The sequence below is a fragment of the Peromyscus californicus genome, unplaced genomic scaffold (assembly GCF_007827085.1).
Source record: "Peromyscus californicus insignis strain IS unplaced genomic scaffold, ASM782708v3 Scaffold_18__1_contigs__length_77618521, whole genome shotgun sequence".
In the NCBI taxonomy this organism is placed as follows: Eukaryota; Metazoa; Chordata; class Mammalia; order Rodentia; family Cricetidae; genus Peromyscus; species Peromyscus californicus.
The window spans coordinates 61,820,101-61,844,683 of NW_026294480.1; the positions used below are offsets into that span (position 1 = coordinate 61,820,101).

Here is a 24,583-nt window from a genome sequence, read left to right on the forward strand (position 1 = left end):
TCAACTTATGGATGTTTGATTGTTTCTAGGTTTGGGCTACAGTGAAGCTGCTTCTGTGAATATTCATTTGCAAATTTTTGCGTGGACATATGCTTTTGTTTGTTGTCTGCCTAGAATGGAATTGCTGGTGTATATAATCTCATTATTTGCCTATAAACAGGGATTTCATGGGACCTTTGGTCCAGTCCTTCTTCCAGGACAGGTATTAAAATAAGAATAGTCACTACAGAATATTATCTGTGGGCCTCACCATTCCATTTCCTTTGTCTTTAAATAACCAGGACAGGCAGCTGACAGTAGCCACTGCTCTGTGTCACCTGCTTCTGCTTTCGCAATTGCCACGGCTGCAGCAGGACACGGGAGTCCACCAGGTGAGTCCACCGGCTGAAGCATGCGGCAAATACACTGATCCAGTGGCCCTGACTGCCAGGGCCTTGGTGACTGTGAGTTGGAAATCCTGTCCTTTGCAATACTGGAGAATGAACCTGGAGGACATTATATTAAATACAATAAGCCAGGTACGAAAAGATAAACACTGCATGATGTCAAATACGTTTGGAATGTAAAACAGTTGAACTCATGGAGTCAGAAAACAGAGTGGAAGGCACTGGGGGCAAAGGTCAAGCATGAGGAGAATAAGGAGACACTAGTTACAAAGTTCAGCTACATAGGAAGACAAGTTCTGGAACAACTGTGCAGTCTGGTGACAATAATTAATAATAGTAATAATAATAATAATTATATTACTATTTGACAATCTTGAGAGCATATTTTAAATGTTGTTATCTCAAAAAGTGAATGACATATAATAATGAGCTTGGTTTAATCACTCCATTATATACATACATACATACACACACACACACATACACAGACACGCACATTTATATGCATCACATCATGCCTAAAGACATCAATAAAAATAAGTAGCCAAGCAACCACCATCAGAGGTGAGTCTCACCCGGGGGATCTTTGGGTCAAGCTTCTGGAAAATTCTGTCTGAGAAGGCTGTGTTACTCCCCCAGGGTTGTTTCATGGCTATGACATGTTTCCTCTTCCCCCTGAGTCTGAAGCATGTGCTAGACATAGGGAGGCTTGAAAAGTGGGGATCCTCCAGCTGCCTGTATTTGCTCCAGGATCCCTGCGGAATGACTACCAGGCAGTCTTCAGGGCAAAGAAAATACAATAAACATAACAAAAATAAAGTGCTTTAATACGTGAAAATTATGTTTGTTCTCTATGTCTTTCCTTCACAGGCAGGGGCCAAGACGTTAAATAAATCTGTAATTGATTGAAGTAGGCCCATTGTTGGGTCTTGGTGTAATTTTTTGTCATATTTTTTTTCAGTATTTTTTATTCTTCTCTCATGTATTACATCCAGACCACAGTTTCCCTCTCCCCCCTCTCCCCTCCCCTCTCTCTCTCCTTCCTACCTCTCCACTCTCCCTCTTCCCCAGGCCCACCACCTCTTGCCTCCCCCTCAGAGATGGCATAAGAAGCTATAATAAGACCAGGTACATACGATCACATCAAGGCTGGACAAGGCAACCCTGTAGGAGGAGAAGGATCCCACAAGCAAGTCAGAGACAGTGCCCTACTGTTAAGAATCACACAAGCACACCAAGCTACTCAGCCATATTGTATATGCAGGGGACCTAGGTCAGACCCTACAGGCTCCCTGATTTCTGTGAGCCCCATGAGTCCTGGTCAACTGCTTCTGTGGGCCATGACCTCATGGTGTCCCTGATCCCTCTAGTTTCTCCGATTCTTCCCCCCCCTCTTGCATAGGACTCCCCGATTTCTGCCAAATGTTTGGCTATGGGATTCCGCATTTGTTCCCATTAGTTGCTGGATGAAGTCTCTCTGGTCTCTTTCATAAGGACTCTGCTAGGCTCTGGTGCCAGAACACTCTGCAGGCAGGACGAACTGTAGGCTGAAGGTTTTGTGGCTGGATTGGTGTCCCAATCCCTCCATTTGAGGCCTGGCCTGATTGCAGAAGATGGCCAGTTCAGGCTCCAAGTCCCCCATTACTAGGAGTCTTTGCTAGGGTTATTCTCATAAATTCCATGGAGTTTTCATTGCATCCCCAAATGCCCCCCAATTCCAGTCATTTTTCCCAGTATTTTCTCCCTCCTTTCCCCCACCTGATCCTTCCTGTTCCTACCCCTACCCGCTTCCAGTCCACCTGAGAAATCTTTTCTGTCTCCCCTTCCCAGGGAGATCCTTGCATTCCCCCCTTAAGACCTCCTTGCTACTTGTCCTACGTGGGTCCTTGGGTCTTAGTATGATTCGATTTAGATTTAGATCTGTACCCCATTTTTAAATTGGATTATTTAGTTTGCTGGTGTCTAGTTTCTTGAGTTCTTTACATATTTTGGATATTAGCCCTCTGTCAGATGTGGAGTTGGTGAAAATCTGTGTGTGGCCATTTTGTTCTATTGATGATGCCCTTTGCCTTACAGAAGCTCTTCAGTTTCATGAGGTCCCATTTATTGTCAATTAGTGCCTGCACTTTTGGTGTTCTGTTCAGGAAGTTGTCTCCTGTGCCAATGCATTCAAGACTATTTCCCACTTTCTCTTCTATCAGGTTCAGTGTATCTGGATTTATGCTGAGGTCTTTGATCTACTTGGACTTGAGTTTTGGGCAGGGTGATAGATAAGGATTTATTTGCAATCTTCTACATGTTGACATCCAGTTATGTCAGCACCATTTGTTGAAGATGTTTTCTTTTTTCCATTTACATTTCTGGCTTCTTTATCAAAAATCAGGTGTTCATTAGGTGTGTGGATTTATTTCTTAGTCTTTGATTTGATTCTGTTAATCCACATGTCTGTATTTATGCCAATATCAAGCTGGATTTATTACTACAGCTCTGTAGTACAGCTTGGAATCAATGATGGTGATACCTCTGGAACTTTTTGTATTGTTCAGGATTGTTTTAGCTATCCTGGGTTTTTTTGAAGTTGAGTATTGTTCTTTCAAAGTCTGTAAAGGATTGTGTTGGAATTTTGATGGGAATTCCATTGAATCTGTAGATTGCTTTTGGTAGGATGGCCATTTTTACTATGTTAATCATACTGATCCATGAGCATGGGAGATCTTTCCATCTTCTGATATTTTTTTAAATTTCTTTCTTCAAAGACTTGAAGTTTTTATCTTGCAGGTCTTTTATTCGCTTGGTTAGGGTTACATCAAAATATTTTATATTCTTTGTGGCTATTGTGAAGGGTGTTGTTTCCCTGATTTCTTTCTTAGCTTGTTTGTCATTTGTATATAGGAGGGCTGCTGTTTTTCTTAAAGCTAGTCTTGTATCCAGACACTTTGCTGAAGGTGTTTATTATCTACAGGAGTTCCTTGGTAGAATTTTTGGGGCCACTTATGTATACTATCATATCATCTGCAAATAGTGAAAGTTTGACTTCTTCCTTTCCAATCTACATCCCCTTTAGTTGTCTTATTGTTCTAGCTAGAACTTCAAGTATTATGTTGAACAGATATGGTGAGAGTGGACAGTCTTGTCTTGTTCCTGATTTTAGTGGAATTGCTTTGAATTTCTCTCCATTTAATTTGATGTTGGCTATAGGCTTGCTGTAAATTGCCTTTATTGTGTTTAGGTATGTCCCTTGTATCCCTGATCTCTCTAAGACTTTTATCATGAAGGGGTGTTGGATTATGTCAAAGGCTTTTCAGCATTTAATGAGATGATCATGTAGGTTTTTTCCCCCAGTTTGTTCAATAGATTTTTATTTACTAGTTTTTTGTTTGTTTGTTTGTTTTTTCTGGAGCTGAGGACCGAACCCAGGGCCTTGCACTTACTAGGCAAGAGCTCTACCACTGAGCTAAATCCCCAACCCCACAATAGATTTTTATATGTTGAACCATCCCTGCACTCTGGGATGAAACCCATGGTGGATGATCTTGTTGATGTGTTCTTGGATTTGGTTTGTGAGTATTTTTGCATCAATGTTTGTGAGGGAAATTGGTCTGTAATTCTTCTTTGTTAAATCTTTGTGTGGTTTGGATATCAGGGTGACTGTGGACCCATAAAATGAATTTGTCAATGTTCCTTCTGTTTCTATTTTTGTGAATAATTTAGAAGTATTGGCATTAGCTTTTCTTTGAAAGTCTGGTAGAATTCTATGCTAAAACCATCTATCCCTGAGCTTTTTTTAGGTTGAGAGGTTTTAATGACTTCTATTATTTTCTTGGGAGTTATAGGTCTATTTAAATTGTTTATCTGTTTTGATTAAATTTGGTAAGTGATATCCATTGAGAAAACTGTCCATTTCTTTTAGGTTTTCCAATTTTAGGGAGTACAGGTTTTTGAAGTCTGACCTAATGATTCTCTGGATTTTCTTTTTGTCTATTGTTATGTCTCCCTTTTCATTTCTGATTTTGTTAATTTGGATGCTCTCTCTCTCTCTCTGCATTTTGGTTAGTTTGGATAAGGGCTTGTCTAACTTGTTGATTTTCTCAAAGAGCCAACTCTTTCTTTCATTGATTCTTTGTATTGTTCTCTTTGTTTTATTGATTTCAGTCCTCAGTTTGATTATTTCCTTCCATCTACTCCTCTTGGTATATTCTTTTGTGTTCTGGTGAAATGTTCTGTAGATATTTGTTAGATCCATTTGATTCATAATGTCTGTTAGCCCCACTATTTCTTTCTTTATTTTTTGTCTAGATGACTGGTCTATTGGTGACAGGGGGTGTTGAAGTCTCCCACTATTAATGTGTGATATTTGATGTGTGATTAAAGATTTGGTAATGTTTCTTTTACAAATGTGGGTGCCCTGGCATTTGGGGCATAGATGTTTAGAACTGAGAGGTCATCTTGGTGGATTTTTTCCTTTGATGCATATGAAATGTCCTTCTCCATCTCTTTTGATTAATTTTGGTTGGAAGTCTATTTTGTTAGATATTAGAATACCTACACTATCTTGTTTCTTGCATCCATTTGCTTAGAAAATCTTTTTCCAATCCTTTACTCTGAGGTAGTATCTATCTTGATGTTGAGGTGTGTTTCTTGTATACAGCTGAAGGATAGATCCTCTTTTTGTATCCAACCTGTTGTTAGTCTGTGTTTTTTATTGGGGAATTGAGTCCACTTATATTGAGAGATACTAATGGTCAATAATTGTTCATTCTTTTTATTTTGTTGGTGGTGGTGATGGTAGTATGTGTGTATTTTCCTTCTTTGGGTTTTGTTGGTTTGAGATTATTTATTGCCTGTGTTTTCTTGAGTGTAAGTAACCTCGTTGGGTGGAGTTTTCTTACTAGTACCTTCTGTAGGGCTGGATTTGTGGATAGATATTGTTTAAATTTGACTTTGTCATGAAATATCTTTTCTCCATCTACAGTGATTGAGAATTTTGCCAGATATAGTAATCTGGTCTGGCATCTGTGGTCTCTTAGAGTCTGCAAGACATCTGTCCAGGCCCTTTTGGCCTTTAGGGACTCCATTGAGAAGTCAAGTGTATTTCTAATAGGTCTGCCTTTATATGTTACTGACCTTTCTCCATTGCAGCTCTTAATATCTTTTTTATTGTTGTTGTTCTGTGTGTTTAGTGTTTTGATTATTATGTGGCACAGGGACTTTCTTTTCTGGTCCAGTCTGTTTGGTGTTCCATAGCTTCTTGTAGCTTTATAGGTATGTCCTTCTTTTGATAAGGAAAATTTTCTTCTATGGTTTTGTTAAATATAGTCTCTGGGTTTTTGAACTGGGATTCTTCTCCTTTATTTATTCCTATTATTCTTAGGTTTGGCCTTTTCATAGGGCCCAGATTTCCTGGGTGTTTTATGTTAGGAGTTTTTAGATTTAACTTTTTCTTTGACTGATGAATCTATTTCTTGTACCTTATCTTCAATAATTCTCTCTTCTATCTCTTGTAGTCTTTTGGTGATGCTTGCACCTATAGTTACTATTCAATTACCTATATTTTCCATTTCCAGAATTTCATCAGTTTGTGTTTTCTTTATTGCTTCTATTTCTATTTTCATGTCTTGAACACTTTCCTTCACCTGTTTTTTTTCTTGACTTCCTTGCTATTTTTTAAGGGATTTATTGATTTCCTCCAATTTTTTTGTTTGTCTTTTCCTCAAATTTTTTAAGGGATTTTTTCCCCCATTTCCTCTTTAAGGACCTCTATCATCTTCATGAAGTTGATTTTAAGGTCATTTTCTTGTGCTTCAGCTGTGTTGGAATATTTGGGTCTTGCTGTTGTAGGATAGCTGGGCTCTGGTGGTGCCATGTTGCCATAGCTATTGTTAATTGTGTTCTTACACTGGCCTCTAGGCATCTGGGTTTGGGATGAGTATAAGTCTAGGTACTGATTTCTGAGTTTGTCTTTGTTGGATGGATGTTTTGTTTCTTGGTTTCTGTTTCCTTTTTGGTCTTCTGGTCTGTGTAGCCTGGATTTCTGAAGGCTAGCATGATCTCTATCTCTAATCCAGTAGAAAGTCTCTGTCCATGTTGGGGAACTAGACTTCTGGCAACTAGTTTGGCCTTTGGTGCAGCATGGTCTCTGTCTATTCTTTTGGCTGGTGTGGCCTGAACCTGAGCAGTGGAAGTTGCAGGACTTAAGGGCTCAAGGCTGGCAGCAGAGTAGGGGATGAGGTGGGAGGAGGGGGTGGTGTAACAGGTCTTTGGGAACCAGGTCTACGGAGTGGGGCAGTTCAGCTGGCAGGTGGGTCACTCACCTGTTCTTCTGACTGGTATGGCCTGCACCTGGGCAGTGGAACATGTCTTCATGTAATCTTAACCAGTGGTTCTAGTGATGATTTGTAGAGTATGGAGAACAGATCCACTTTATTAACCACTGTCACTGGCCACTAAGGGGCCTTTTCCCATGGCCCATGAACCTAGCTTTGCAATAGTAACTAGCAGGAAATATCTGTGTGAATTCGTTCTTCATTGATAAACAATTGATAAACATGTTCATTATACAATATATGTGGAGGGTGGAGACATTATTTTGTGTATTTCTTCTAAATGGAAATCCTGAAGACTTACCACCTTCGGTGTTTCATCAGACATGTCACTGGATGTGAGTGCCAAGGGGTGCTCTTTGTCTCAAATACTCTTTAAACTTTTCTCAAAGGTTCCACCAAGATCGTGACACTCCGGCTGACTTTTAATATTGACATTTTATACTAATGAACTTCTTTGGATCAAAAATATAAGAAAGATTTTTTTCCAGCAGAATTAGTTGTCAGTTGTGGTTTTCAAAAAGGAAGCAGAACAAAAAGCAAAGACAACCTTTCCCTTCTACTCTCACAAACTGGTCATTATGGGTTAACTAATTCAAACATACCTTATGAGGGGAAGTGGTTTTGATTCAGTTCAGGATGAGTCCATTTTCCCACTGTGGAACCCCAGTTGGGAAGGTTCTACTTCTCTCAAAAAAAAAAAAAAAAAAAAAAAAAAGGCAGCAAAGATGGACTGTTCCAGTGATTCCTAAAGAAGGGATTTCTGACTTTAGCTTCTTAGGTGTGTTTCTCCAAGTCAGGGAAAGAGCCCAGCTGTCCTCACATGCTGATGCTTCCATTGCCTGAGAGCCTTCTCCTCTCCACCTGGAGGAGCCTGGTGGGCACTCTTCAGTAGACTGCCAGGGTCTCCGAGGAGGGCACCTGGACTTGCTAAGTGACCTCAGTGGCATGGCTGATGTAGGGCAGCCTGGAGCCTGTGTGAGTGGGCTACTGTGTCATTACAGTGCTGATGTGTTGCCTACCTGCAGACTAGAGTCATATAGTTGGATCTAGAACCAAAGGCAACGCGATTGAATTTGATGGTGTGGTAGCCCTGCTGTGAGGACAGGGAGCTGCCCTGGGGTCATTCTCTTACTGCGAAGATGGTGAGAAAGCGGGTCTCTCTGTGCAGTACTGTGGTTCTCCTTCTTCCTCGGGATGCTTGGCTCCCGGTCCATGAGGGTGGAGGGAACAGAGGTGGAAACAGGGTTCAGACGGCTGTGGATACGACGGAGATAACTCTCTGGGAGATGACTTCAGGGAGACAACTCCACTTCGTTCCAGGGTATATGGAATATATAGGTTTGGAGACGGTCGCTGGGGAAATCACCTAATTTGCATTAAGCAGCCGCTCCTATCATAAGGCTTCGTGTGCAGCAGCAGGGTCCTGTAGCAGAGCTCCTAGTACAAGACTTTGTTGCTCTATGTGCAGCAGGGGGAACGCTTCTAGCAGGAATCATGCCAAAGGTCACACTAGAGATAAATCAGGCATTCAGGCTTAGAGACAGCTTTCAGATAAGGTCAGTCCTCCAGACCTAGAGATATCCAGATTAGGGCAAGTAGAGAGCGGGAAGTCTTACTGAAGAGGGAATCCTACATGTTGCTGAACTTGGAAAGAGCTGCCAGACCATGATAGACTACAACCTCTGACCAACAAGGCCTCCCAACCCAGTACATTTCTGGTGATTGGCTACTCTGTGACATTAAGTCCTTGTGATTTCCATCTGCCCGAGAGAAATGGGCTGAAGGGCTGCCTCAGTGGTTGCTGAGGAAAGAACTCAATGAAAATAGGGAAGATCCAGGAAGACACCAGGGTCTTTCTGAATGACCAGAGCGAGCATAGCATTGTCCTGGGAAAAGCTGACCCCAGATGTTCAAACAAGTGTCCAAGGAAGGGAGTTTCCAGGAAATGGTGAATTCCACACATGGACTTTGTGTCTGTTCCCTCAATCAGGAATTGCTCAGCCCAGCACACCTTCAAACGCAGATTACAGAGGCAAGCCGGAGAGATGGCTGTGTGATGTGGACTTCCTGTTTTCCTCAGCCTCTGTGGTCTCCCTGTCTGCTGACCCAGCATATCTGGTTGCTCCACTATGCTGTATCCTGGCTCACTGCAGGAAACACAGCACTTCTGGACCAACCTGGAGCAAGGAGAGTGGGTTTCCATGTTTTAGCCTCCTCTGAAGACTCCCTCTGCTTTCTTATTCTCTAGCCTGACCCTGCATCTCACCTCTATCCAAACATACAGGAATATGGCAATGTCCAGTTGAAAGCGACAAGACCCAACTTTGCTTTGAAATCCTGTAGACATTTGTGTGTTGAGTCATTTCTCTTCACTCATTGAGTAGAAGGAAGCCTTTGTACTACCTGGTCTTGGAGTCAAGGAGAACTGATTTTATTTGTGGACAGCATTTGTAGCTAGAGTTTTCCTTCCTGGCCCACAGTCAGGACAAATCTCTGTCACCTGCCAGTCCCACAGCTTCTCAGACCCGACCAAGTAAACATAGAGACTTATATATTGTTTACAAACTGTATGGCTATGGCAGGCTTTTTGTTAACTGTTTTTATATCTTAAATTAATCCATTTCTATAAATCTATACCTTGTCACATGGCTCGTGGCTTACCGGCATCTTCACATGCTGCTTGTCATGGCGGCAGCTGGCAGTGTCTCCCTCCGCCTTCCCGTTCTCTCAGTTCTCCTCTCTGTTAGTCCCACCTATACTTCCTGCCTGGCCACTGGCCAATTAGTGTTTTATTTATTGACCAATCAGAGCAATTTGACATACAGACCATCCCACAGCAGAGAGCAGCTCCATTTACATGGGAATCAGTTTGGGATTGCTTGTTCTGCTGATGGCAGCCGAGCCTGCACAATTTCCACGTGCACTGAAAAAGCCTATTTTGGTTTTACATTTTTATTTTCAGTGTCACTAATTAACGTTTTTAGAACATGGAGCCTGCCATCTCCTTAAACGAGAAGGTCTTTTCCTTCTGTACCATGCTCCCTCAGCTTGCCTGAGTTGATCCCTCTCATCCAGAGAACACAGACCTTGCCTCCCCAGGCTGGGAATTGATATCAACCGCTCTTGGTGAATGTGGCAACCTTTCAGATGTTTATAGGCGTCTGTGGAGATGAATGCCACATCGGGAGTGCAGCGCTTGGCTTCTGACCCGACTCCTCGCATGTTTATCATGCACACTGACAAAGCCCCACATCTCAGGAACGAATGATCTGCAGCAGAAGTGTTAGCAGTCTGAACTTCCTCCCTAAACTCCCAACACACGCTTTCTGCCTTTGCTCTGTTTTCCCATTGACACTTACCACTATTTGACATGCTATATATTTGACCAATTTCTCTTGCTTATTATTTGTTTCTCCAATGAACATAAAATCACAGTGCTATGGATTTTTGTCTCTATGCTGCAATATCCTCCATATCTTGAATAGCACTGCATGTATAGTAAATGATCAATGAATGTTCATTAGCTCCATGAATCCACCCCAATGAATGGATCCTCCTATGTACAATAATGTAGACTCAGTGTACAACCAGGAGAACCTGTGGTTGCCTATATATTCCTGGTGCTGTGCTGTTTTAAGGTGTAGGGTGTTACTTTTGCTGTCTTTTCCAGGATGAAAGAGTTTATCTATTTCTCCAGATATCTGGGGAAATCATATCCATCGCTACAGGGCAGCACAGTGAGCGGCTCCCCTCAAGGGTCAGCTGTGCTCCCTTTCAGTGCTCTGGATACCCACAGCTCTGAGCTGAGCATGTGGTGGGTTCCCAACGATGTTGTCTAACTTGGTACTGATGTGGCTTGTCCTCTCGACTCATAAATTCTTGAGACATAACTGAGCCTGAGACTTAGGGTCATGGAACGAGTGCTGCACATCCAAAGGCAAGTGCTAACTAACTAACCTGCTACAGCTCGTGTTGTGTAATGGGCAAGAATCAATGTCATGTTGCAAACATCCACCAAACCTGCCACGCTGTCCTCCCCAATAGGGCTACCAGCTTGGATCTGCAGCTTATGTTAGACCCAGTCAGAGATGGGTCCAGATTTTGTGGGCAGGCCTGAAGCTTATGTAACTTGAGAAGATCCACTCAGGGAAAATAATACAAATGTCCAGATCATAACCTTTAAGTCTAGACATGGTGGCATATGCCTTTGATCCCAGCATTTGGGATACAGAGGTAAATGAATCTCTGTGAGTTTCGGGCTAGCCTGGAGTACATAGAGAAGTTCAGGCCAGTCAGGACTATATAGTGAGATCCTGTTTCAAAATCAATAACAACAACAAAAACCTAAGAAAGCAAGCATTTGAGGCACCTTCCAGGGCTTTGAAAATGAAGAAGCCTGAAGCAGGTGGTATTCCTGATGAGTTTGCTTTTCAGCCAGCTACGGTTTGAATAAGGGTGAAGTCTCCTAAAACATGCCAAAGGCTTGATCCTCATAGTAGTGCTATTCGAAAGTGGGAGCCTTATAAAAGGCCCTTAACTAATTAGGGGTGTCCCATCAAAAGAGATTGTAGAACCCCGCCTTTCTCTCTCCTATCTCATGATAAAAACTGTTTGCTTTTCCAGGTACTACCTACCACTGGAATGACAGTCACAGGAAATCTGTACTTTGGGCTGGAGGTTGGAGTACTGATGACCTGCAGTCAGTCATTACCCATGTGTCTTCTAAGTTAATCCAAAGTTAGGTATAATGACAAACAGCTATAAGCTCAGAACAGTTGACCCAGCAGTAATACTCAGACTCTTGTGGAAATTAGTTGAATTAGCTGGTCGTGGTGTCTAGAGAGAACAGTGTGTGTAATCACTTTGATTTTCATCTGCAATGTCAGATTATGCAGATGTCTTGTCTGGCGCCCACAGTGCTTGGCTCTGTGATACACTTTAACTATATGTAAGGTTGAGGCACTTGATGGGGCCCTTGTGGGCTGTTGCATTGACTAGAGTGTTATTTGAAGGCACATGCCCATATTTTAGAGTTCTGAATGAAGCAGAAGTTAAGATGCACACATTTCCAATGGTTACTGATACAGGGGACCTGCAGGTGAGGTTGGAATATAGTTAGGACCCAAATAGAAGTCAAACACAGTGAGCAAACATATCAAGCAAGGCACCTTGTGTTGCTTACGACAAACCCAAATCTGGAGCCTTAAACACAGGTCATCAAATGACCTAAAATGAAGTATGGGAAGTGTGAGGTGGATTAGATTTCTGGGAGTAGCAATAATGGCCGTGGAGGTACTACACAGCGTTCTTGATTATCTGTGGGCAGGTTATATGTTTCACAGTTCTACGCAAAGCAAAGTAAATTAGCACAGTGGAGGAATGGCTGAATGGATTTGTAGGAACATTAGTGGCATACACAGTTGCTTTGGAAATAGAGGCCCTTTATTGGTGATTACCTGGTACTTGTAATGCAGATGGTTCACATTCTGTTTCCTTACCTATTGTACCATTTATGCAACAGAGCTGAGCTTGTGTAATTGGGTTTGGAGATGTTTTTAAAAATACTGATACCCGGTCCCATACCAAGAGATTCTGACTTGTTTAGTCAGAGAAATGTCCTGAATCTTAATGTTTAGAACTTCTTCAAATTATATATTGGTCTAGCTGGAACAAATATATGTGTGAGTACATGTATATGTGTGTGAGTGTGTGAACATATATGTGAATATTTTTACTGAGATAGTCACTTAAAATTGAAATATGAGTGCTTTTAAATTCCATGTCAGATTTTGATGTAGACAGATTTTGTAATTGTTTGAGTAGCTTATATGAAATACAGATCTGAAATGGTTGGTAATTCTAACACACTTCTCTGGGTAGTTTGGAAGCTGTGCCCTGATTTCATTCTGCAGATGTCTTAGCTACATGGGAAGTCTGGTGGACTGGATATGAGGAGAGAGAGGCTGAGTCCTATGTGAGCCAAAGCAGACAATGGACTTAACTGCTGTGGGCACAGAGTTTCTCATGGTTGAAGCTGGAGAGTGCATCTGTGCATTCATGGGTTCTTCTCAAGATGTGAGCCCTGCATTGCAGTATCAGCATCACCTGGGGACTGGTTAGGAATGCAAGTTTCTGGGCCAAAGAGGTGGCTCAGTGGGTAAAGGCCCTAGCTGCCACGGCTGACAAACTGGGTTCTACCCCTGAAACCCACATGGCAGAAGAAGAGAACCAGCCATAGTTGTCTTCTGATCCACACAGGATGCCATGGCATGTATGCCATAGCAATCACACATACACAAAAACATAGATACACATAATTTTTTAAAAGTCACACAAGTTCATAGACCACACATCAGTCCTACTGGGCAGACACACTGAGAGTGCATTCTAACACCTGCATTTTCAAAGATTCAACAGCAGCTTTCTACATGTAGTAAAGTTTGAGACACCTGAACTAGTGGAGTGTCTAATCCCCTTCCCCACTTAACGTTCTGTGATCACATTATCTGCAGTGGAGAATAGACAGAAATCCAGCTTTGTGTCTTTCCCAAGCCTTGGCTACAATTCTACCTTTTTTCTGTTTGTTATTTTACATAGTACACTTACTTGATTATGGTGATGTCCAAGTTACAAATATCAATTCTCACATTTCTTAATTTAAAGTATGGTAGGTTGCCTAAAGTTCTGTACCAGAAGAAACTAGTCTCAATCTGAAAGTAATAGAAATTGTTGTGTATTTTTATTACAGACTTACTGAGCTGCAACTCATAAATGTACAACTCACTTACTTAAAATATACAATTCAAGGGGACGGGATGGCTCAGTGGGTAAAGGCCGTCACCACCAAGCCTGGCGACCTGAGTATGACTCCTGGAACACACATGGTGGAAGGAGAGAACTGACTTCTGAAAGTTGTTCTCTGGCTTTCACAAGCATGCTGTGACACTTTTCTACTTACACACTCATGTTCACTACTATGTGTACACATACACACACACAAATAAATGTAATAAAATAAATGTACAGTTCAATTAACTTTAATATATTCTCAGAGTAGTGTTGTTGGTTGTTTTTGCTCTTTGTTTTTTGACTCTTTTGGTCTTTTTCAGGGCCTGCCACCCAGCTCCCAAATAAGTCACACACATGGAGGCTTATTTTTTTTTATAAATGCCCGGCCTTAGCTTGGCTTGTTGCTAGCCAGAATATCTTAATTTATTCCGTCTACCTTTTGCATCTGGGCTTTTACCTTTCTCTTACTTCTGTATATCTTACTTTCACTCTTACCCCATGGCTGGCTGAGTGGCTGTGTGGCTGTGTGGCTGTGTGGCTGTGTGGCTGTGTGGCTGGGTGGCTGGGTGGCTGTGTGGCTGTGTGGCTGAGTGGCTGTGTGACTGGGTGGCTGGCCCCTAGCATTCTCCTCTCCTCGTTCTCTTGCTCCTCATTCTTTCTCTCTTCTTCCTCACCTCCCAGATTCTTCCTTCTATTTATTCTCTCTGCCTGGCTCTTTATTAGACTATCAGGTGTTTTAGGCAGGCAAAGTAACACAGCTTCACAGAGTTGAACAAATGCTACATTCAAAGAATGCAACACATCTTTGCATAATTAAACAAATGTTCCACAGCATAAACAAATGTATCACATCTTAAAATAATATTCTACAACAGAGTGGTGTAAAAGTCACCACAAATGATATCAGAACATTTCCACCAATCCACCTAGAAGCCTTGCAGCTGTTGGCAGTTCCTTCCCACCTGAAGAAACAAGTTTCTCTGAATTGCTAATATCTTTCCTGTCTCTATAAATTAATCCATTCTGGACATTTCATATAAATGAAACTCTGTACGATGTGACCTTGGGTCTTGCTTCTTTCACTTAACATAGTGTTTTTGGAGGCTTTTCCATTTATTTGTAGCATGTACCAGCCACTTGGTGCTTGTTATTGAAGAATAATAGTCTGTTGTGTGGATATACCATATTCCATTTATTCATCCATCTGGTTTTGGATTATTGCTACTCTTTGGCTATGATGAACAATACTGCCACCAACATTTGCACGCAAGTTTTTGTGTGGATGTTTGTTTTCATTTCATTTTGAGTACATGTCTAAAGACTGAATGGTTGGGTTGTTTAATGGGGGTTTCATGAGTGCCATTGAATTCAGAAAAGTCTTGTCATTCTTACTCCCAGTGTTTCTTCTAGTCCATTCTCTGAGATTCCATGTGTATGTTGCACTTTTTGAAATTGTCCCACAGTTCTTGTATGTTGTATGCTTTGCTTTTTGTTTTGCTTGGGGTTATTTCTTCATTTCTGTCCCTTTTCCCTCTTGCATGTCAGTTTGGAGATTTCTGTTGACCATCACTGGGCTCACTACTTCTCTCTCAGTTGTGCTGAGTTGACTGTTAATTCCGTGAAGGCATCCTCCATCTCTGTCTGCTTTGGATGCCTAGGGTTTCTTCTTGATTCATTGCTTGGCCTATCTGCTTACAGTACCTACCTGATTGTGCATGTGCCTACTTCTCCCATTAGAGCTCCTAGTACACTCTTCATAGTTTAAATTTCCCATGTAGTAATTGTCATAGCCGAGTCTGATTCTGAGGCTTACTTTGTCTGTTACGTATTATGTACTAAATTGTGTTCCAAATTCACAAATGTAAGTCCTAGCCCAACTACCTCCAAATATCACTGCATTGGGGTATAGGGTCTTCAAAGAGTTAATAAAGGTTAAATAGGATTATGTTGTGGATCTAATCCAGTGTGACTGGTGACCTTAAAAGATAGGACCTAGACACACACAGAGAGTTGACAGCATAGTGCCAAAGCAAGCTGGTGGCCCCTTGTAGTCAAGGGAAGAGGCCTCAGATGCAATCAAACCTAGCAATAAGTTGGCCTTTGACATCTCTTCCCCAGAACTATAAGAAAGTAATTTCCTTTTGTTTACATTGCAGCCTTTGGCATTTCATTTCAGCAGCCTGAACAAACTAATGCAACCCCTCACACTGTGTTCTTGTCTTTTGATAAACCTTGTAATAGTTTGTTGACTGAGATAATAGATGTAAAGGTACCTAACTAGGCCTCTAAGTGTAAAGATGTGTACTAATGTGGTTGGAATTCAGATTGTGTTTGGGGTGCACTGTACTTACAGGAAACATGGGCCTCAGTTTCCCCTCTTGGCCCTGGTCTTCCCTAGCTACTCTTTGCAGAAATCCTGTGCCTTGCAGCCCTTCCTGCTATGACCACAACCACTGACTAGATCTCTGATTAAATGTGGTGTGGTGGTTGGAGAGGAGGGCCTGTGTCTTCCAATAGAAGGTAGTGTTTTAAGGACTCCATTTCAGAGCTATGACCCTCACAAATGTTTCTCCAGAAACAGCTTCTTTTCCTGCCTGCCCCAAACTTCCTTGGTTGTAGCCTTTGGTTTTCTTGAATTCCTGGTCCCTGTGGACTATTTCACTTTCCCTGGAGTCACTTGTAAAACAGGTAGCTGACTGGGAAAGCACCAATACAAGAGGGATGCCTTTTTGGAAGCTGGTGAATATCTGGTCTGTCTTTTTCCTTTAAAAGAATGTCAAGCAAAGATGCTGGGCATATTCCAAGTCCCTCCTCTTCTCTCCTTACAAGAACCATAAAGCGATCTCTCGACTGTCTCTACTGTGAGGACACAAGTGGTCCCTGGAAGTAAATCTCACAGAAGTATGGGGCCCTCCTAAGAATGTAGACCTTCAGAGCTCATCAAGTTCATTTCTAAGCCACTCACATACTTCAGTCAGTAAGCAAAAGATCATTCAATGCTACCACTAAATGGTTCCAGTGACCTGTTCCATCTAGGCACACCTGGCCTCATCTCTCTGGATATGCCATCTCTTCAGACTTGGGGCAGCCATTTGTCCTACATCTTGGTTTTCTAGTATATCTGAGTAACATTACTTAGTTTTAGTCTGCCCAGCTTTTTCTTGTGGTAAGCACAATGTGATAAATTCCAAGTTGATTACATGTTGGGGCTGGAACTTAAGTTTTCATGAGGTAGGATGTTTATAATGATTCTGTTGATTCCATGAATCAATCTTAGGAAACAATATTCAGTCTTTCAGGCCACAAACTTGCAATAACTCTTCACTTTTTAGATCTTCTTTCATTTGTTGGTTTAAGTTACACTAGTATTTTTATACTCTTTAGAATTCTCCACATATTATTTCATCCATGAATAAAAGCACTTTTATTTCTTCAGTGTAGTCTGCATGGCTTCTATTTATTTCTTGCTTTATTGCATTTGCTGGAACCAACATTAACTTTTTGACTGCTTTGGTTTGTTTCTGTGACTGATTTCTAAACTGGCATAACTAGCATTAACCATCAACTTGAGAGGACCCAGAAAAAGAATATAAATTGAGTAATTGTCTTTGTCAGGTTGGTCTGTGGGCACATCAGTGAGGGATTGTCTGGATTGTTGATGTTGGAGGACCCAGATCACTGTGGACAGTGTCATTCCCTGGGTAGAGTCCTGAGCAATATGGAAACTAGCCTAGCATTCATGAATGAGCCAGAGAGCAAACCAACAAGGAGTCTTCCTCTGTGGTTTCTACCTCGAGTCCATGCCCTGATTACTTTCAATGATGGGTAGTTTATATGCTGAAATAATAAACCCACCTCTCACTTAAGTTGCTTTTTGGTCAGAGTGTTTTCATGACAGGAACAGAAAGGAAATCAGAACATGGAGCTTCCTGTATTGTCTGGACTTGAACACCTGGGCTCAAGTGATTTTCCTTCCTTAGCCGTCCAAGTAACTGGGACTAACATGCAAGCAAGCACACCTGGTTTCGGCCTCTATGTGCACTGAACAGGCTCCTTCAGGTCCTTGTTGGATGCAGGAGCTGAACACTGGTGATGATATAGGTGGTGCTTATGTTTTTACAGTGATTTTATAAACATATGACTGGCCCATGAAATCCACCCAACAGAACAATAGCACAAAGAGCTATTTATGTACACAGCCCATTATCATGCAGACTTTGAAACCAGATCACTCACATCTGCACAGGTCTGTTAGTCATTGCATAAGTTTGAACTGAAAGCATCTAGAATGACTTACGTTTTCATTTATGCTCTTTCATGCACTCATGATGGGTTCAGACTGTCTCTTTGTTTTCTGCGAAAGTATTCTTGTTGGGGACATATTTTCTATTTTCTTTTCAAAATGTCTTAAAACTCTTTATTTCACCCAAGACAATTAGTTGAAATTTAGGGGAAAAGAGATTAGATTCTTTAATACATAATTTTAAATAAAAGTGTTATCATTTCTCCTAATGGAAAACACAGCATCAGCAAACCAAGCTTAACTTGATCAAGATCTCAAGTCTTATTTTTATATAAACATGTACACACACACACACACACACACACACACACACACACACACACACACATACACACACTCCTGGAATTAGAATTGTCGAGTTGAAAAGCTGCATTGTTCACTGGTGTGATGGCAACCCTGAGACTGAACACCAGCCAAGGGCCACGAGAGCTGGTGACCCTTCTTGGAAAGGGGCCACAGAACAAGCTTGACCATATGCGGTACCTACTGTTGCTGATCATGTGTCTTCTCGGCACCTCCCAAGCAGACCCACGGCCTTGCTGCAGAAACCTGGGCTGATCTACATTGCCAAGTCCTCCTTCTGTATTCAGACCTTTCCCGTGCTTAACACAGATGATTTTCTTACTGATGCTGCTCCAAAAAGCTACACAGCAATTGATTGTGCCTCATGGTGCTTAATCACTGTTTGATTACCTCACCATTCCATCTGTTCAGGGCCAGGAAGGTAGTTTTAGCAGGGGATAGGAAGCTGGCACACATCTACAGGGCCAGCTACAGCTCAGCTCCTGGTGTGCATTGCTCGAAAAGGAATGAAACATTACAAGTGTCAGATTTTCTTTCTCTTTTTTTTTGTTTTTTTGTTTTGTTTTGTTTTGTTTTTTCGAGACAGGGTTTCTCTGTGTAGCTTTGCGCCTTTCCTGGGACTCACTTGGTAGTCCAGGCTGGCCTCGAACTCACAGAGATCCGCCTGGCTCTGCCTCCCGAGTGCTGGGATTAAAGGCGTGTGCCACCACCGCCCGGCTTCTTTTTCTTTTTGTTTTTGGGTCTTTTTTTTTTTTTTAAAGAAATGCTGGAAATGTAGATATTTTTGAGAGATATTGTGTTATTTAGACATTGAAAGTGAATACATATTCTTTATAAACACAGTTCTAGAGAAACAAAATCCTTCTGTGGGCCACACTTAGCTGTAGGCCATTGGTGGTTTGACCTTGGATGTACTGTAATCACTGACAGTTGGAGTTGAGGATCGTTGGCGCTTAGATTTGCTGAGCTACCCCGCAGATGGCACTAAGAGATTCCGACACTCTTCACTGCACCCCTTCCCCAGCCTTTTAATGCCTTTTGCTGGCCTCTTTTAGTGAGTTATCTCCAGTTTTCTACTGCGTTTGGCCACTTTTGTTTTCAGAGGGCAGTAACCCACACTCCCAGATTTGGGAGACGTCTCACTGTGACTGTGTCAGGGGCACCAGCTCTGCTTCACAGATGATGCTGAAGTGTGAAAAGAGAAGTGTCGAAGGCTCTCGGTTGCTGAGATGGAGACTCAGTCATGTGACCTAATTGCTGCCTCCTTGCCTTGATATTGTCATTAATTCCATATTAACTGCAAAAGAGCTCAGGGGACCTAGACTGTGTAATTTGTATCCACTCTCTCATCTGATCTGTGTCTGTGCACAACATACTCGTCTCCTGTCTTCTCATCTCTGCAGGTACCAGCAGCATCCCCTAAGTGGCAGATACGGCAGTGTGGGGAGTAGAGAGAGGTGGGCTCAGGAGAGATTAGTAATCAAGGGGTTGATCTTTAGTTGGTCAGAAGTTGGCCTTGAAGGATCGGTGATTTCTTTTGCAGGAAGAAACCAGGGCCTTGTTGCCATGATAGAATCTCATCAGAGGATGCATTTATGTCTGTATTGAGAATAGGATTACATTTACAGTAAGATATTGATTTCTGTCAATTAAGTTAATGCCATGTGTACCCTGACATGCTTTCAGGATCTGTGAGAACATTCAGCCCTTTTTATATGGCTTATCTGCACCGATAAAGCTGCAGGAAAGGCAAAGAAACTGATCTTTTGCCAATGTTTATATTACAAGCTAAAATGGAAACTGCTGGCGAGAGCCGCATGTTGATTTTCTGTTTCAGCATCAGAAGCTGAACATCATGTAGACATTTTACTGTAGCACATCCCCGTGGAGCATGACTAGAGTGGGAAAAGAACAGCCAGGGGACTCCTAAATACACCTGCCTCCTGGGGCTCGGAGGAAGAGGCGGGGGCGGGGGGGGGGGATGCTGATGGAATGTGATGGTGAGAAACCAGAGAGAGGCTAAGAGGCATGGCTCCGATGCCCGCAGAGGCTAGTCTTCTCTCTCCACCCGAGTCTCGTTCTACTGGCTGGTTAGGGCCCAGCAGAACATGAGCTGACCATCTCACCTGTTTTCCTGCTGCTGTTAAGAGCTGTGCAGACAGTCGCTGGCTGACTACAGTGTTTTATACAGAGCGGCTCTCTCCAGCTTTCCATTTCCTAACAGAAACCCACCTTTGTCCTGTTTCACATACAGCCCCCCTTTCGCTTTTTCCCTCTGTACATTTGGACGCTGTAGAATTCTGCACCCAGGTACTGTGGTGTGTCTTCTTGTTAGAACGGGCTGTTTTCCCCTATTTAAAACCTATGAAGAATTTCTTTTTTCTCATTTTTACTAGCTTTTATGATATTTCACAGAATGTATTTTGCATGGTTTCCCTTTTACCCTACTTCTCCCAGATTCAGCCCCTCCTTACCCACCTACTTCATGTCCTCTTTTATTTTTTTAAGGATCTATCGAGTACAGTTGATGCTGCCCATGTACTTTCGGACGTGTAGCCTTCTACTGGCACATGGTCAACCCACCAGGGGACTTCACTCTTAAGCAGAACTGACTCCCTCTTCCAACAACTGTCAGTTGCCAATAGCTCCTCAGCAAGGAGCAGGACTTCATGCGCACCTCCCCTCTCCATGCCGGGGTTTTATCTGTCTTGACCAGTTCTTTTGTATGCTATACCAACTGCTATGTATTCCTATGTACAGCTGTCTGCCATGTCTAAATGGTAGTCATCCACTGCCTCTGGCTCTTAGGTTTTTCCCCCCTCATTTCCACAAGGATCTCTAAGCCTCAGGAGGAGGGGATATGACACAGATGTCCCATTTAGGACCAAGCAGGCCACACTATCTTATTCTCTGCACCTTGACTGGTTGTGGGTCTCTGTGTTAAATCACATCCACTACAAACAGAAGCTTCTCTGATGAGGGTTGAGAAAGGCACGATCTATGTATATAATGACAGGTCTAGGAGCTGAACAATATGTCCTTCTGTCAGAGTGGTCCTAATAGGGTAGTAATAGGTCTCTCCTAGGGCTTATGATCTGTCTAGCCCAAGGTTCTTGGCCTTGATAATTGTGCCAGGGATAGGCTTCAATTTATGAAGTGGGCCTTAAATCCAATTAGAAAGTTATTGGTTATTCCTATGACAACTGTGCCACTTTGTGCCAGTGGGCATGTCTTGCCAGAAAGGCCATTATCGTAGCTCACAGGACTCGCAGCTGGGAAGGTTGATGGTTACTTTTCCCTCTGGTAGTATGTGGAGCACCTTCCAGCACTATGAAAGCTCTCTAGGAGGGATAAAACTTCCAAGTCATTACCAGTTTAATTCCTCCACATTCTGTGACTCAAGTGTGTGGTATCTTTAGCCATAAGGTCTTACTGTCATATTCTGGAGGGTAGTCAAGAGCTTGGGAAATAGTTATAATATTTGGAGATCCATAGGACCTCACTAGCCAAAAACTCAAAAAAAAAATTGACCCATTCCTGGCATGTTTTTTTAAATTTGTTACTTAAACTGAGCTTGTGTCCTTCTGGGTATGGGGTTTCTGATGACACCAGTTGCACCTCCTAATGCTGGTCCTGCCTCTTGTGGTTTGATCAGGACCTTGTAGTTCCCTGGTGCACTTTTCTGGATCCACTAAAGGTACAGGTCTTAGTTGTGCTCTTCAGTGGCTTTTTTAATATCAACAGATGATAAGCCCATTATTTTAATGACATGGAAAGTTTAGTCTGAACAATATCAGTCAGAAATATAAAACAACATGTAAACATTGGAATTCATGTTCATGAAGAGGGTATGAATTTTTAGAAATTAACATACAACATAGTGTCTCACCAAAGACATGATGTTGAGTACAACCTCCAGTGAGTCAGAGAGGCTCTCACTATCTAATGGTGATTCAGCAGAAGTCTAAACAAAAGTTATTAACTTATGAGATGTAGAAACTTCTGTTTTCCTGGGGGTTTGAACTCTAATAAATATGCTAAATCAAATAATAAATTCAATACCACCCCAAACTGAATATTGTTATTCTGGAAAGTCAGCGGTTATAAACGGCTTCTATAATGTATAGTAAAAAGTGAATTCTCATTTGGAGATGTAATCAATGATAATGTTGGAATTTTATAGCATTTCATTAGCCCCATTTATTAAACCAATGGGATAAGCTTCTAGTCATGAAACCTTTAAAAGTGAGCACACGGGGGTTAAAGGTGGCAGCTGAAATGACAAAAACCTGTTCCTTTTACCTGACAGAAGACAGCCCAGGGCAACTGAGCCTTGATCCTTCTGTAGCCACGTCACAGAGCACCAGGCTTTCATCTGCCAGGAAGCATCCCCTTAGCCTGGGTCCTATGCCAGTTGTGTACTTACAGGCACAGCTTGTGCACTCTTGGCTTCCCACGTGCTGGCAAACCCCAGAAGGCAGCTTGGTAACATGAATTAGCTTCTTCTATTGAGTATTTTAGAAATACACCCACAGTCAGGAGGTGGTGGCACATGCCGTTAGTACCAGCACTCAAGAGGCAAAGGCAGGTATATATGGGGTGTGTGTGTGTGTGTGTGTGTGTGTGTGTGTGTGTGTGTGTGTATGTGTGTATGTGTGTATGTGTGTGTATTCACAATTTCACACCTCTTCCTTTCAGATATAATGATTTTACCTTTCTGTAGAACAGTAGTTCTCAACCTTCCTGATGCTGTGACTCTTTAATACAATTCTTTATATTGTGGTGACCCCAACCATAAAAATATTTCATTGCTACCTCATAACTATAATTTTGCCACTGTTGTGAATCATTAGGTAAATATCTATGCTTCCTGATGGTCTTAGGCGACCCCTGTGGAAGGGTCCTTTGACCCCAAGGAGTCGCGACCCACAGGTTGAGAACCACTTCTATAGGAGGCATTTAGGAACTTGTTTCCCATGTATAAAATGAAGCAGAAGCGACCAGTGGAAACGTGCAACCTCTAGGCCATTGTTATGGTCTGCATTTAACAATATCATTCCTTTACAATAGCCACAAATAACATAAAATACCTTGGGATAACACTAAACAAGTGAAGGACCTTTTTGCTAAGAACTTTAAATCTCTAAAGAAAGAAATTGAAGAAGATATCAGAAAATGGAAGGATCTCTCATGCTCATGGATAGGTAGGATTAACATAGTAAAAATAGCAATCTTACTAAAAGCGATCTACAGATTCAATGCAATCCCCATCAAAATCCCAACACAATTCTTCACAGACCTGGAAAGAACAATACTCAACTTCATATGGAAAAACAAAAAACCCAGGATAGCTAAAAGAATCCTGTATGATAAAGCAACCTCTGGAGGCATCACCATCCCTAACATCAAGCTCTACTATAGAGCTATAATAATAAAAACAGCTTGGTACTGGTATAAAAACCGACATACAGACCAATGGAATTGAATTGAAGACCCTGACATTATTCCACGCACATATGAACACCTGATTTTTGACAAAGAAGCCAAAACTATACAATGGAAAAAATAAAGTATCTTCAACAAATGGTGCTGGCCTAACTGGATGTCAATATGTAAAAGATTACAAATAGATCCATATCTGTCACCATGCACAAAACTCAAGTCCAAGTGGATCAAAGACTTCAACATAAATCCAGTTACACTAAACTTAATAGAAGAGAAAGTAGGAAGTACTCTTGAACGCATTGGCACAGGATATCACTTCCTAAATATAACACCAGCAGCACAGACACTGAGAGAAACAATTAATCAATGGGACCTCTTGAAACTGAGAAGCTTTTGTAGGGCAAAAGACATGGTCAATAAGACAAAAAGACAGCCTACAGAATGGGAAAAGACCTTCACCAACCCCACATCTGACAGAGGACTGATCTCCAAAGTTTATAAAGAACTCAAGAAACTAGACATCAAAATACTGAACAATCCAATTAAAAAAATGGGCTAAAGAGCTAAACAGAGAATTCTCAAAAGAAGAATCATAAATGGCTGAAAGACATTTAAGGAATTGCTCAACATCATTAATCATCAGAGAAATCCAAATCAAAACAACTCTGAGATACCACCTTACACCTGTCAGAATGGCTATGATCAAAAATACTAATGACAGTCTATGTTGGAGAGGATGTGGAGCAAAGGGAATACTCCTCCACTGTTGGTGAGAATGCAAACTTGTACAACCACTGTGGAAATCAGCATGGCGGTTTCTCAGAAAATTGACAATCGATCTACCTCAAGACCCAGCCATACCACTCAAGACCCAGCCATACCACTCTTGGGCATATACCCAAAGAATACTCAATCATACCACAAAGATACATGCTCAACTATGTTCATAGCAGCACTATTTGTAATAGCCAGAACCTGGAAACAACCTAGATGCCCGTCAACTGAAGAATGGATTAAGAAAATGTGATACATCT

The 24,583-nt window shown here is 41.9% G+C and overlaps 1 protein-coding gene across 7 annotated transcripts in view; it reads left to right on the forward strand.

The window, feature by feature from the left end:
• The window catches only part of Rasgrf2 (Ras protein specific guanine nucleotide releasing factor 2), a 228,437-nt gene that overhangs the window by 132,006 nt on the left and 71,848 nt on the right, over positions 1-24,583 (forward strand). For all 7 annotated transcript variants that reach the window (XM_052743602.1, XM_052743597.1, XM_052743598.1 and 4 more), the window contains one exon: positions 282-371. In XM_052743602.1, coding sequence (XP_052599562.1) covers positions 282-371 — 90 coding nt within the window. The remainder of the gene's footprint in view (positions 1-281; positions 372-24,583) is intronic.